Genomic DNA, 15,555 nt, shown 5'->3' with positions numbered 1-15,555 from the left:
GGAGCATTTTTTCATCTACACGCACATACACATTTCGAAAGCATTTGGGATAACCCTCTTACCAACACACACCACAAAAACGCTTACAAAACATCCCATGATTCAAAAATTCTCAGAATCATGCACCCGATTATGTCACAATAGGGTTTCCATAACATTCAACTACTCAGACTACCATAAATGAAACAACACCTTGGCGATAAATCAAACAACAACTTCGGCATAATACAAGGGGTATCTTATGGTGCGTTCAGACGTGGGCGTAAAGCGCATAGAGGCATAGTCATAAGGGCATAAAATAGGGGAGACCTGTTCACACCTGCGAGAACGAGGTGTAAGCAGTGGCCAATGAGATAAGCTAAATGAGGGGCTAAAAATATTTCAAAATGGGGTAAAAGCATAGTTTAGGGTACCCCTTGGCGAAACTTGGCGATTTTTGGCAGTACATAGATACCGATTTTGTGCAATTCTTTGACTCATTATTTTGGCTTGCGAAGCGGCCATTTTTGCGCCAAAAATCGCCGGTACACAAAGCCAAAATAACAAGCCAAACAATTGCACAAACGCGGTATCCATGTACATATCGACTTATTTTCACTTAAAAAAAATCCCCGAATTGCCCAAAAATGGCATTGTGCACTCCTTTGACTTCATCCATGTACACGTCGACCTATTTTCACTTTAAAAAAAATCCCCGATTGCACAAAAATGGCATTGTGCACTCTTTTAACTTTATCCATGTACACGTTGACATATTTTCACTTAAAAAAAAATCCCAGAATTGCACAAACTTGCATTGTGCACACTCCCTTTACTTTGTCCATGTACACATCGATATATTTTCCCTTAAAATGTTAAAGGAGCGCACCTATGTAGCACACAAATGTGCGCACTAATGTAGGCACATAAAAAATACATAATCTCAATAAAATACATTCTAAACTAAACAATAAAATAACATAAAAAAAGGTAAAACATGTTATACATTTAAGCACTACCAAAAGCAAATATTCACTTACCATGATTTTCAAGTTCACTTCGTACAACCAGAGCCACGTAAAAATCAAAATATAAATCATACTCAAATGACTTTTTTCAAACCAGGTACTCTTGCTGATCGAACGCTTCACATAGTGACCATCTGAACCTTTCTTCCTACAAACCCATTCAAATCCATCTAAACGGTTTTTATGTTCAACTAGACGCATATCCTTCCTACATACAGGACACTTATAATGGCTACTAAGTAAACCTTCATTTACACACCAGTCAATTAAAGGTCTTTTCCCTTTCGCTCCAAATCATACAGAAACTTCAAATTAATCTTACTACATTCGGCCATTCTACCGTCTAAAGAATCAAACCAACACACACCACAAAAACGCTTACAAAACATCCCATGATTCAAAAATTCTCAGAATCATGCACCCGATTATGTCACAATAGGGTTTCCATAACATTCAACTACTCAGGCTACCATAAATGAAACAACAACTTGGCGATAAATCAAACAACAACTTCGGCATAATACAAGGGGTACCTTAAGGTGCGTTCAGACGTGGGCGTAAAGCGCATAGAGGCATAGTCATAAGGGCATAAAATAGGGGAGACCTGTTCACACCTGCGAAAATGAGGTGTAAGCAGTGGCCAATGAGAGAAGCTAAATTTGCGCATGCGTGGAATGTCTACAACTTTCCCACGCTGGTCTCCCGCTCGATTGATTTCCAGCGTTCGCTCTGCTTGTTTTTTTCGTTGTGTCATGTTTTTTTCAGCTCACCACAAAATTTTACTGGCTCAACAGAATGATCTTTTATCTGCCCTTCTCATTAGCCAAGAGGCAACGGAGGAAGGTAAAGAATGAAATGGTCGAGATATATTTTTTTGAAAGACCAATACTTGGTTGGCACATATATTTCTGTGCAAAGCACTATGGAATATTTCTGCATTGTACTGTAGTACTCTCTATACTATAAACATGCACATGCATATTTATATATATAAAACCTTCTTCAATTTTTATATATAATTTCTCTTGGGAGAAATACGATATTCTAAATATGCCTAGTTAAAAAAAATCTTGAGGATAACTAACAGATAGCCTGTATATAATATTTTTCCATTTTGCAGGTGTGAAAGCAGTTAAGCTAAAAACAGTACTTACCATACATTATTATGATTATTTCTTTTTTTAAATTTTCAATCAAAAGGAACATGTTTCTGTGACAGTGAAACGTGTGCTTAGCAATCCTTATTCACTGTCCCTGTCGATCACTATAGTAGTTTGCTGCACTACCAGTATCAATTATCACTAGTAATAGTATCCCACAACTGGTCACAATGACCAGCAACTACAACTAGTACAATACTAGGAAACGTTCACCCAACAATGTATTTTATGCTCAATCATTAAATACATTTTGCTGTGTTGCCAGCTGTTTGTATACACCTATTTAATAATTTGCATGTATAAGCCGCACCCCTGAATTTAATTTCAACATATGCTGTCATTTCTATTTACGACCAAATCTCAAAAGTAATTTCACATTGACAAATTTTAGGTACCCAAGTCTTCAAATACATCAAAATTATAAACATTCATACGTTATCCAGGAATTTCTACCAGAGAAATAGCATGAATTTAATGATCAAAATTCCATTCAAATGATAGTAATAAAGAGTGGATAATAATAATAAATACTATTCATTAAATTATAGTCTATGTTACGAATTATGTGTGCTATTCAGTTTCATTAAAAGTAAATTCCTTTCATGGAGAACGTAATTAAAAAACAGAACAGAACTTCAACAGGAGACAAAACTGTCTAGACTCTTGATTATTTTAAGGATATTTCACTACATCTTTTCCTTCTTGGAATTCATAAGAGCATTTTCTCAAAAGATTAATCTTTTATTACTTATACAAAGCTTACACCATTGAATTGACTATTGTGACTATTCTTAAATAAGTGAAAATAATTTTTTCTTTTTTCTTTAAAGTAATATTTTTACTATTAAAAAAAAAACAGCAGATTCTTGATATTGATTTGATGTTTTAGTAAAATTAATTCATGAAGTTTGTTTGGAAAGAAAATCAGCATTTGAAGCAAATAGCAATACAATATTTCCAGCTTTTTCAATAAATTTATTCTTAAATACAAAAATAATTAAACAAGAAATTATAGACAGAAAGAAAATAATAATAATTTACACAGAAAAAATAAAATTTTTGCAATCATGCATTTTTTAAAGAATTTTCACAATAAAATGGAAAATATTGGATGGGATCAATCATCTACAGGATCGTACACAGCGTGAATAATCCTGAGCTTAACTTTCGCTTTACGAGTTTCATCCATATTTTTCAATATAAATTGAAAAACTCATTAAAAATGCAATAAAAACTCATTAAAAAATGCATGTCATCATCGTAGATTTCTTGCGAGATCAACTCTTCATTTCGTTCGGATACGATTACAACTCATTCGGATACGATGTGTTCCATATTAAAAAAAAAACGCTGCCTTCGTTGTGACAGCGAAATCGTCTAAAGAAAGCCGCTTCGTTTTAGCTTCGATCTGATTGGTCGACGCTTATCCCAAACTCGGCTTAAAGTTAAAAACATTGAACCCTATGCCACGAGCTCTAAACCAGATTCTGTGACGTAGCAGAGACTGGTTGCCTTGGTAACGGAGCTCGGCTTTAACCACTTATGCCCTTTACGCCCTCGTCTGACGGGGCCTTAAAGTCTACTCTACCGTAAAATGGCATATCTTTAGAATTTCTGATTGACAGTCTCGTGCACTGAGGATAAAGATGTTTTACTACATACAGTGTTAAAACTGCTCACTTTGAAATCATCGAGTTTTTAATCAAAAATCAGTTAAGTTTTACAAAATATGAAACAGATAATAAACTAAATTTGAAATTTAAAATCTAGCCTTCCAGGTGCCCATATTTGGTTGAAGGTATACGTTACTCAAAATTTGACGTCTCTAGGTACCATTGTTTTTCAGAGTGCGAGAAACATACATACATACACGCATATTCTTCGTTACTTAATTTCTTTAAATAGAATACACGGTAACAGGTGGCTACAATTTCAAAAGAGATTCAATGCTTTCAGTAATTTGACGCAGAATGCCATTTCGAGACTAATAGCCCTTCTGTAATAACGTTCTTGTGGGCTAAAAAGAAATTCTTGAAAAAGGTAAGTGTTATCGATGTGTCTTATTTTAAAATTTTATTGAAATATTACTCTTGTCTGGAGTTCACGGTGTGCCACCATTTTGAAAACAGCTGTTGCCTTTCTTGCTATGTTGGCAAAAAGTTAGTCACCGATGAGCTTGTGAATTTTTTTTATAAGTCAGGGAAAATAAATAAATATATATATATATATATATGGCTCTACTCTTATATGAGCTCTAAGATCACCAAATGTGGCGATACGTGTTCTGCGCCAGTTTTCGGCACGATTCCGTGCTGTGGGATGGTCTGGTGGACGATGCTATTCATATGGCAACCCTTTTGACATTGAAACTTAGAGACGTGGTGGCAAGATTTCAGTCGCGTATTTTAGATTGTGTGGAAAGTAAATTTAGTATTAAAAGGTACTATGTTGGAGTTGTTAACGAGTCTATTGTTCATGGGTGTGTTTATGAGAATCAAAGTGTATTTTTGGAATTTCTGTGCGAGTTTTAAAACGGAGTCCGAAATGCGAAGCTGCTACGAGAACTCAGACGAAGAAGGGCATTTCTGATAGTTCTTGTGCGGATTCATGGTTAAATGCTTGCTGGTAAAGTATGTGGCTGTCAGCGGAGTTTAAGACTTGGATTGTGGTTTTCATGCAGTAAGTTAACTTTGGAGGAAGTTTTTATCGTTACTTTTGAAATTTTGAATTGCAGTAAGATGTGATATAGCAAAATCGTAGCACTTTTGTTGAGAAACACTGTGTGACTGGCAAAATTTTAATCACGTATGTATTATGATAAGTCTATTTTATTTTATTTTGTAGAATGTTATGTTCATTGTTTTTTTACTATGAATTTCTGTTGTTATTTGAATTGTTTGTAATTTATTTTACTTATTTTAGTTTATTTTGTTTATTTGTGCGCAATGCCTAGATTGTGCAATTCGTAGATTTTTTTAAGTTTAAACAGAATGTTGTGTACATGGTATTCTTTAAAATTTAGTGTTGTTATATTAATTTATTAAAGCGAGGTGTGCGTAGTTCGTAGATTCTTTCTCTGCCTAGATTGTGCAATTCATAGATTTTTTTTAAAGTTAAAACATATTGCTGTGTACATGGATTCTTGTCAAATATTTTTGGTTAGAAACTTTACGTTTTTACTATCTAAATTTTTTGTTTTTGTTTTGGATTTTTAGGGTTAATCTTTGGATTACGGTAACTTGCCGATTTTTTGGCGAAACTTTGGCGACCAACCCTGCTACAGCAAACTACTAGTTTTGTTTTGGACGCCATTTTGTTTTCACGAAGTAAAGGCTTTTTTTTTTTAACTCAACATTTAATTACGCTTATACTAGAACTTTTATGGAACAAAGTGCTTAATCATGATGAAGATTAGGTGCGAAATTGGGAGAAAGTGCAGAATCGCCCACTGCTTGCCGCGTTTTTAAGAATTGCACATGCACGGTATCCATGTACACGTCAACCTATTTTCATTTAAAAAAACATCCTAGAATTGCACAAAAATGGCATTGCGCACACTCTTGACTTTAGCCATGTACACTGCTAAAGTCCTAGCTAGTAACCTTTATCGCCTTACCAAAATGTCGCTGTTACCATATTCCAAAGATTAGCCATTTTTAGCTTAAATTGTGTGTTCAAAACATGGTTTTTGCTTGTGCGAAAACCACATTTTTGGAGACATTTTAGGCTTAAAGTTCGAAATATACACAAACAATTTAGATAGTAATATGGCACCGTGGAGTTTCTCGCCAAGGCACATATAAGAGTAGTTCTATATCTATATATAAATGTAACTACTCTGATATGCGCCCTCAAGTCACCAAATTTCTCGCCAAACGCTGCTATATTACTATCTAAATTTTTTGTCTACATTTCGAACTTTAAGCCTAAAATGTCTGCAAAAACGCGGTTTTCGCACATGCAGAAACCACGTTTTGAGCACACAAGTTAAGCTAAAAATCTGAAACGAAAACAAAAAATTTAGGTAGCAAAAACGTAAAGTTTCTAACCAAAAATATTTGACAAGAATCCATGTACACAGCGATATGTTTTAACTTAAAAAAACATCTACGAATGGCACAACTAGGCAATGAACGAATCTACGAACTACTCACACATCGCTTTAATAAATTAACATAATAAATTTCAAAGAATACCATGTACACAGCGTTCTATTTCAACTTTAAAAAACATCTACGAATTGCACAGTCTAGATGCTACGCACTAATCAACAAAATAAACTAATATAACTAAAATAAATTTCAAACAATTCAAAAAAACAACAATAACAACAGAAATTCATACTAAAAAAACAATGAACATAACATTCTACAGAATAAGAACAAGAATAAAATAAAATGCACTTACCATGAATTAATGCTTTTTCGAACAGCAGAAATACCAACTTCATACCGCCTTTAACATGCCGCCACATAATCACTATTGTATTTATATGACAGTCAGGCATACTAATCAGAAAATCCATACTGTGGTTCACAAATAAATAAAATCACAAATCCCTACTTCTATCATGCACAGCCACTAAAAATAATCCCCCAGACCCTCTTTCCACACCTCCAAATACCCACTGCCCCTCAACAGGATGGCCACGATATTTCCTTTTGCCGAACTTCAATTCAACAACTTCCACCATTTTATCTTTCCCCTCTATCTTCGCGAACCAACGAGCTCCAGCGAAAGATTTTTCAACGTCAACAACATACAACACGCAATCGCACCAAAAACCAGCGCAGTACACATATTGCCACATTTGGTGGAATTAGGGCGTATATCAGAGTTATACCATATAAATTTCAGTACTACTGCATTATTGACCCAACCGGACAAGAATCATCGGGCAAAGTGTTATGACACCCACCAAAGTAAGAAACCCAAAATTTTATGAAAATGTATTTATCTGACAATCCACTAATGGTTGCGCATGAATTAGTCGGTGAGTAATGCTATCTTCTGTCTTGGTGGTGGTAATACAGCACATGGTTTTGAAATTCAATGGTCATGTTTGTTGTGATTAGTGTGTGGAGGTTTTATTCATGTAATGAATCATAATGACGCTGTATTATTTGCTTGTAAATGAAAATGTTGCATTTTTTCAGAAACACTGCACTTTGCCTTGTTATAGTATAAGTCTATTAAATAAATTTACACAGTTCGTCTGATTTTTTTAAAAAGTCAGGTTATTGTATACATGGAGAGTAGTGATGATTAGGTCTGCAATGCCGAAAATTCTGTAATTCTCCAATGTTTTCTTAGATTAATACAGCTCTGCATGTAGACCCAATATCATTCTAAAACACTGACACGAGGTTACCTAATTCAATGGATATAGGAGTCCATCTATATAATTATAACAATTTCCTTTCCTATGTCTATCTACAAACATGCATTTCTTCCAAACTAAATTATTAAATTATTCATTCATTTATTCTGCAATGCATATTCTGACACAGAGGAGGGAATCTTATGAACATGTCATCCCAAAAGACACAGCCATATTAAGACCATTTGATGTCCTAAGCAAAAGATTATGCCAACGGCTAATACAAATTATAGCAACAAAAAATACAAATTATAGCAACAAAACAAGTTTTGACAATTTTCTTTTCGCATTTCCTCAAAAAGAGTAAATTTAACAGTTTTACATTGAGCTTCATTACTGCGATAACACAATAATATTGTAGAATGCTTTTGCAGAGTGAAACGAAAGCAAATAAAAATTTAATACTTTTTTCAGGTATAATGACGTTTTCTTGCATAATCTGGCATAAAATTCTTTCATTGATTGGCCATCCTGACACAAATTAATGAATATTTCTTCCCCATCACCGCTTGCACATATTACAATTATATTTTAATGTCTCCCTGATTTTTCATTAAATGAAGGAATGAAAATACAGTAGACTTCTAAGCATACATAGTTGCATCTCATTCTTAGAGCTTTAGACCGCTACGTTAGATGAGATGTTAATTGAGCTAATCTTTACTTTACAGTACCCCTTGGTTTTTGTCTGAAAAAAATCGTCAAGTGGTATTGGTTGTTCGTGAAATCTAGAAGCCTACTGCGTGAAATTGGTTTTTTGGTAACTCTGATGTTAATAATGTTGGCTAAACTAGCCTTAAGGGAAAATTTTAGTTTTCGTCATTAAAAAGGTCATGTTTCTGCGAATATTGCCAATGTGTTGTGATAAATTTACATTTTGGCTATTTTTTGTAATAGTAACCCTTTCGTATGGACTCGTGTTTTGGTTTCTTACCATTCTTTTCAATTGCTGCACTTGGTTGCACGTACATGGTATGGTCTTGTATTTTGAACTTGCTATTATTTTGCTGTGGGTACCATCATTTGAGTATGTCTGAGGTGACTAAGAGGATGAATGTTGATGGGTTGGATTATGATGAAATTGTGAATTTGAGGTTTTTGTATGGATTGGATGATGGATGAAAGACATACGATTCTTGCATGAAAGCTGGTTTAATTGCCGATAGATATGAATGAGCCAAGCCAATGTCAGCCGAAGTCACGTTAAACCGAAGTCAGCCAAGTTCAATAGTTATTGAACATCCATTTTGCATGTCTATGATGTAAAAACAAAACAAGCAACAAAAAAAAAAAAAAAAAAAAATCTCTTGTAAACACAACATAATTCTTAATTATATAACAGAATCATGACTTTGGGGTAAAATCTATTAAAAGATAATTTATGAAATAAATGTCATGTTTGGTTTATTACACAATAAATACATGAAAGCAATAAATGAGGAACTTGCGACATTTGCAACGTATATATGGTTAGAAATGAGCCACAATACTTAAGAATCTGCTAAAAACATACAATACGATAAACCTGTATTTAGCTTACGTGTAACGGTTCCTCTAAAACACCAGAGCAGATAGGGCATATGAGTTCTTCATCGACTTCTCCTTGGAAGCGTATTGTATCATACCCCATAGTACTGCCTATAAATCATAAAAACGCACATTTTAAATTAAATCTGCTGAATACTTGTAGGCATTTTATCAAGAAAATGATGAAATATTACAGTATTACGACCGGTACCATTAGAAACCATATTTAAACTTAACTATAAAGATCATGAGAGATAGTAAACTTAATCACAAACGCAATTCTTACCTTATATATACAAACTAATACTCAAAAGGAGGATGTCAATTCCCAATTTAAAAGAATTTGAACTGATACCTTTTTAAAAATGTGTTTCACTTTTCACTACATTTGACACTGCAACAAACTACATCCTACTTAAGTGTTGCCAATTCACAAACTGCTATTTTCCCAAATAGAAATAGCTTGAAACGAAAGTGCGTTCTCGTTCTCTATTGGCTCCAACAAGGAGGTTACACCTCCTTGGGCTTCGACGACTCTCTTAAATGTGACGAAAACTTCTGTAATGCTCAAAGCGCTCAGATCACGAACACTATAGCACATTCGTTTCTAGTCTTGTTGTCTTTATTTACATCAACATTGTGAAATTTCTTGTTCTATTCTTCTAATTACTAAAAAAGTGCATAAAAGGAAATCCAATCACTGTAGTCCGGCTACGGGCTGTAGCATGAAAGAAAAAACTAATTTCTTGTCAACAGACGTTAAATTTTCGCCGAAGGTAATGTGGAAAGCAGTGGTGTAGTAAGGGGGGAGGAAGGGGGTGTATGATGCTCAGGGCGCGGCTCGCAGAAGGGCGTCAAATGGCCTCCAAACAAGATTTTCATCATATCATTGTGTTTTTTTGGGGGGAGAGGGGGGTGCCAAAAAGGCATTTCGCCCCGGGCACCAGTTATGCTCTCTACTCCACTGGTGGAAAGCTGTCGTTCATAGACAAAGCTGACCTGCGAACAATAAATTTACTTTCTGCTGTAATCATTTTATCATAGGTAGATAAGTATTTTTGGCATGCACACACAGATCGTATTTTATTCTCGAGTGTCAAGATGTAGAAACATTTTTTTACTCGACTTCTGATAAAGAACGGGAGGGGGAGAGAGAGAGAGAAGGGTGAAAGGAGTGTGGGAGGCGGATGAAAGAGAGTGAGGTCCGCACTAGCGGCGGCGAAAAAAGGCGGGTGTCAAGTTCAGTGTCGTTATAAGATGAAGCCGCGCGTGGTAAAACCGCAGAGTCAGTTTTGCGTGAATGAGCAGTGGCGTAGCGACGGGGGGGGGGGCAAGGGGGTGCATGATGCCCCGGGCGCTGCTCCTAGAGGGGCGCCAAATGGTTTTTAAACAATACTTTCCGGAAAATTTCAGTTTTTATTTTGATCGATTTCTGGAAAATATATTTAAAATTAATAACTATTGTAATATAATTAATTATTTATTTTCTTGATTTGTCTGATAAGATGTGTAATAAAATGTTTGCAGTACATCAACCAAAACGTTCTTTCTGACCATTTTATTTCTCCAAAGTAGAGATATATTTTTTTTTAACGAAATGCACGTATATCTCCCGCTTTTTATTTTAAAACGATAACACGACCTTGTCCCGAATTTCTCAAACATATCCAGTTTCCAAAATCCGATTCCATAATCTGGAAATGACATTTTGTGAAAATCCTAACGCTTCCGCTACAATGGATTGCTTTTGACTCTCCTGTAAACGACTGATGGCCTTCCAGTCTACCGATTCAACTAAGTCATCTTGCTAAAACATCGGACTGACTGCTACAAACAGTCAACTCTTTTTCAATTGTTGCCCACCAGCGGCCGAGCGGTAAAGTCGCTGAACACTGGTAATTCGGTCCGAGGTTCGAATCCCGCGAACGGGCTGGCTGGATGGGTGTTTTCGTGGTTTTCCCCCTGTGTAACGTGTATACGAACCAGTTTCCCTTAGAAAGTCCTCCACGAAGGCATCCCTCCTCTTAGGCAGATAGCCCTAGTGTGCTTTGCCATAATTAAATACACCACCACACAACTTTTCAATTGTTTTCAATCTCCTACTACAAAAGGAATGCTGCAGGTCGCTTGTCACTCCTTATCTCAAACACACAGTTGTTGACGTCACAGACTAAATTTGTCTATTCCCAACTTTGTAAACATTATAATTTTCCTTTATAATCCGATTCCATAATCTATTTCCTTTTGTTCAAAAAGATTGTCGATTATATGGTTATTTCATACCGAACCCACAACATCCCCTAATTGTTTTGAGCAGTGAATGTGACTGCATGACGTTACTCCGCAGTAGAAAAGAAACGGAACCTAAAACTCCACTACAGATCTATAGAGAAAATGTTTTTCCAAACCTAACAGTCGCACTTCAAATACTACTTACTATTTCATTATCAAATGCTAGCTACGAACGTTCGTTCAGCTAATTAAAATACATTTTCACATATTTATAATCAACAATGTTGTGATCCCCTAAGCCATCTAGCATTTTTAAGTGTGGAAGGAAAAAAATTTGAAAGGATCGACTTTGATGAAGTAATGATAAATTTGCTTTTCAAGACTTTGATGAAGTAAATGACAAATTGGTGGAAGATATGCTTTTCAAGAGGGTTTGTAGTTCTGAATCCAGGTGTTGTTCATCCGCAAGGGCAGCAAAGTTTATTCGCGAAGGAACGGCTAGTTGTTCAATACGAGACAAGGTGTCTGCAACAATATTCTGCGAACCCTCAATATAACGGATATCTTTTGAAAATTGCCCTATGAAGTCTAGGTGTCTCATTTGACGAGGAGAAGCTTTATCCTAACGCTGTTGAAAAGTATAGGTTAAGGGTTTGTGATCTGTTACGATCATGAAAACGCGTTCCTCTAGTATATGTCGAAAATATTTGACAGTTTCATAAACTCCTAACAATTCGCGATCGTGAGTGCTGTATCTGGTTTGTGCTGGTGAGAGTTTTTTTAGAAAAATGTGAAAGTAGTCTCCATAATTCTTGATCTTTCTGTTGTAAAACTGCTGCTATAGCTGTTGTCAATGTGGAGAGACATTAGGTTATTTTTGGGAAGCAGAGGATATGAAAAATATGCAACGCCTTCGCCGGGAATCGAACCGCGGACCTGTGGAGTACCGGCCCAGCGTGCAGAACCACTACGCCACGAAGGCAGGCTAGGAAAGAGGGAAAAATACCTTATAAACGTAGAGTGATAATAGTTTAGATGCGGAAGGATAGTGCAAAATTTGTTGCCGAAATTAAATCATTTTTGCATTTTTGGAACACTTCGCGGGATTCTGTGGTCCAGGTTATGTAACACGTTTATCGTTTTTCTTGCTTCAAACCAAAAAAGAATTTAGAGGAGCTTGTATGGTCACTGCATAAGGTAAGAAACGTTGATAAAAATTAAGCATAGCAAGATTCTTAAGTCCTTCACTGGAGATGGTACGGGTATATGCGGTGACTCTGTCTGGAAGCGGTCGAACACCATCAGCGGAAGTTTCATGACCAAGAAAGGATACTCTCGGTTGGCCAAAAACGCATTTAGAAGGATTAAGACCGACACCGTACCTTTGAAAACGTTCAAAAACTGTTCTCAAATGTGGTAGGTGTTCTTGCTCTGAAGAGGAGGCGATTAAGACGTCATCAAAATAAGGTACACAAAAGTCGAGGCCGATTAACATCTGATTCATGAAGCGTTGGAACGTCTGAGCAGCATTGCATAAGCCGAAAATCATGACCCGAAACTCAAATGGTCCAAAAGTCGTAATAACCGCAGTTTTTGGAATATCAGCTGGGTTAACGGGCAATTGGTGATACGCCCGCTCAAGATCAAGGGTGGTAAAAATAGCTCTTCCCTCTGAAACTTGCATACAGTCTTGAATGTGAGGGACTGGGTAACGATCAGGAATTGTAGCTGCATTTAACCGACGATAATGGCCACACGGGCGTCAGTTACCATTTCGTTTCCGAATTAGTTAGAGCCCATGAACTTTTTGAAGGACGGCAAATTCCCTGTTCCATCATGTATTGAAATTCCTCTTTGGCAGCTTTAAGCTTGTCCGGAGGTAAGCGTCTTGGTTTAGCTGCAATTGGAAGTTCGGTAGTTTCAATATAATGTCGTGCTTGGGTTCGAAAATACCTATAACTGGGCGCGTGTTTGTAGGGAATTCTCTGAGGAGTTGATGCCATGGGGAGTTACCCGAAATCAGTTTAATGCTTAAATCTTGACTAATGCGAATTACTCTCGGAATATATCAAACGGTGATTCTTAAGATCGACAAGCAGAAAATTTTTGAAAAAAGTCAGCTCCACTAATAGGACTTGAAACAGTAGCAATAATGAATGGCCATTGGATGTTGCGGCGCAATTCTAAATCAACAGATATCAGGCGTTCATCAAAAGTTTGAATAGGAGTTCCATTTGCTACATAAAGTTGTAAGTTGGTAAGGCGCTTTTGTTCGTGAAAATGTGGTGGAATGACAGAAACATCAGCCCCGGTGTCTACAAGAAACCTCAAGCCCTAATTCTTTTCGATGACGAAAAGGCGTGCAAAATTCCGGCCGCTGTCGTTCACAACTTCGAGCAACGGCCCTTCTCGTTTCCCTGGTCGTTATAACGACACGGTGGGCTTTGTTTGCCTTGTTTCCAAATTTGTGGTGGTAAAAACAAATACCCGGGTTATGAATAGCCGGCTTTCATAACGTTTCCTCAGTGGGCTACGACGTGTATTTCGATCACGTGATGTGGAGCGGTTGCGCTGAAAAGTTTCAGCTTGATGGCTACTAACTGAGCAACCTGTTTGGACAAATCATCAATTTGAGTCTGTAACGCCACAATAGCAGGAGCCTGCACTGCGTTTATTTGCGCTGAAATGGTCAGCTCGTGAATTTTATCAGCGGTTTCGGGAAGATTTTTAAGTGGCTTCGTACTGACCGCTAAAATGGTTTGCATGTTAGATGGGAGTCTATTCATCCATATTGTTTTGAGAATGTTATCCGTTAGGTTACCGGCGGCTAGACATTTTACATTTTAGACAGCGATTGAGAAGGCCTCATATCACCCAACCGTAAATCGTGCAATAACTGCTTGATTCTGTCTCGAATTCTTCATAAACATAAATTAATTTTTTTAAAAGATTTGCATTTGTCCGTCGCCGGTGAATTCAGAATTATTTCACGAGCTGATTGCAGTACCTCTGATTCTAACGCGGCGATCGCTGTATAAAATTGAGTTTCGTCGGCAGTAATGTGACTCAACTGCGCATAAAATTGAATGAACCATAACGATGGGTCTCGGCGACAAAAAGGCGGTGGCTTGCGACTCGCGAAAATTGTAAAGCAGCATCTTTGTCATCCACTTTAGATCAATCAAATATGCACAGTAATAATATGTATAGAAAAATAATCACTATGTATATAGTGACACAGTTTCTTGGTACTTGAAATCAGAGAAATTGGCGGCTCAACTACAGTAGAAGATACATATATCCGCTGAAATTATGACAGAAATATGTTGACTCGCCGGAATGCGGCACAAGGCTTGAAATGACAGGTGAAATGTCTTACTTGCATCTCATCACACTGGATAACTTACTGCTGCTCAGAATTTTGACATATAAACTCCATATTCGTGCAACATTGAAGGTTGCTATTCGTAATAAATACGTGTCACCAATTATGGTAGTACAATTTTTTGAGACAGATCGTTAAATAATTATAACAATTGAATAGAATAAATATTATTTTGTTTTTGGTTGCTATGGGTTACCAGACTGGCAGAATTGAGTTGTAGTAGGCAAGTTGCCACATATCTATTTATCTATAATGTATATTAAACTTTTAATTGTTTAAAAACTGTACTTTTTAAAAACATTTATATAAATATGTAAAATAAATAACACCTTTTTAACTAATTCTAGATCATCGTACGTCTAATTTTTGTGCCGACACAGATGCATTTCATAATCCAAGGCTAGTAGTTAGGTAGTGATTATTCTTAATATATTTTTGAGTATTTTATGGCAGATTCAGCATTTTATTATTATTTTCATGATTTTCTTATTGAGAATATATTCTATATGTTATATTACTGAAAGTTTTTTGTGGGGGGGGCGCCAAAAAGGTATTTTGCCCCGGGCGCCAGTTATACTTGCTACGCCACTGTGAATGAGTCAATTAAGGTTGTGAATCTTATGTGGGGAGGATATCACAAGGGTAGCGATGTTTTTCTCTGGGACGCGGGAAGTGTCTGAGAGTGCTAATTACTGTGGGTTTGTACTGAATAAAAGAAGTTGACCGCTAATCGTTTAATATACTCTTGAATAAGTTCCATTCGAAGATCTCTGTGGATATAGATGTTGGGAATATACCAAGGAGCATTGATAATTTCTCGTAAAATTTTATTTTGTAGAATTTCTAATTGTTTAATATTGGTTT

The 15,555-nt window shown here is 36.3% G+C and overlaps 1 protein-coding gene across 2 annotated transcripts in view; it reads right to left on the bottom strand.

Annotated features, from left to right (window-relative positions):
- The window catches only part of elgi (E3 ubiquitin-protein ligase NRDP1 elgi), a 56,795-nt gene extending 47,301 nt beyond the window's left edge, over positions 1–9,494 (bottom strand). For both annotated transcript variants that reach the window (XM_035378035.2, XM_085809878.1), the window contains exons 1-2: positions 9,361–9,494; positions 9,088–9,185 (exon numbers count right to left, since the gene is read on the bottom strand). In XM_035378035.2, coding sequence (XP_035233926.1) covers positions 9,088–9,177 — 90 coding nt within the window. In that variant the 5' untranslated portion in view covers positions 9,178–9,185; positions 9,361–9,494. The remainder of the gene's footprint in view (positions 1–9,087; positions 9,186–9,360) is intronic.
- Positions 9,495–15,555: the final 6,061 nt, after the last annotated feature.

Source organism: Stegodyphus dumicola, chromosome X2, assembly GCF_044657685.1.
Source record: "Stegodyphus dumicola isolate Sdum_Otavi_A_Nest chromosome X2, ASM4465768v1".
NCBI classification, from domain to species: Eukaryota; Metazoa; Arthropoda; class Arachnida; order Araneae; family Eresidae; genus Stegodyphus; species Stegodyphus dumicola.
This window is presented reverse-complemented; position numbering and strand designations above follow the sequence as displayed.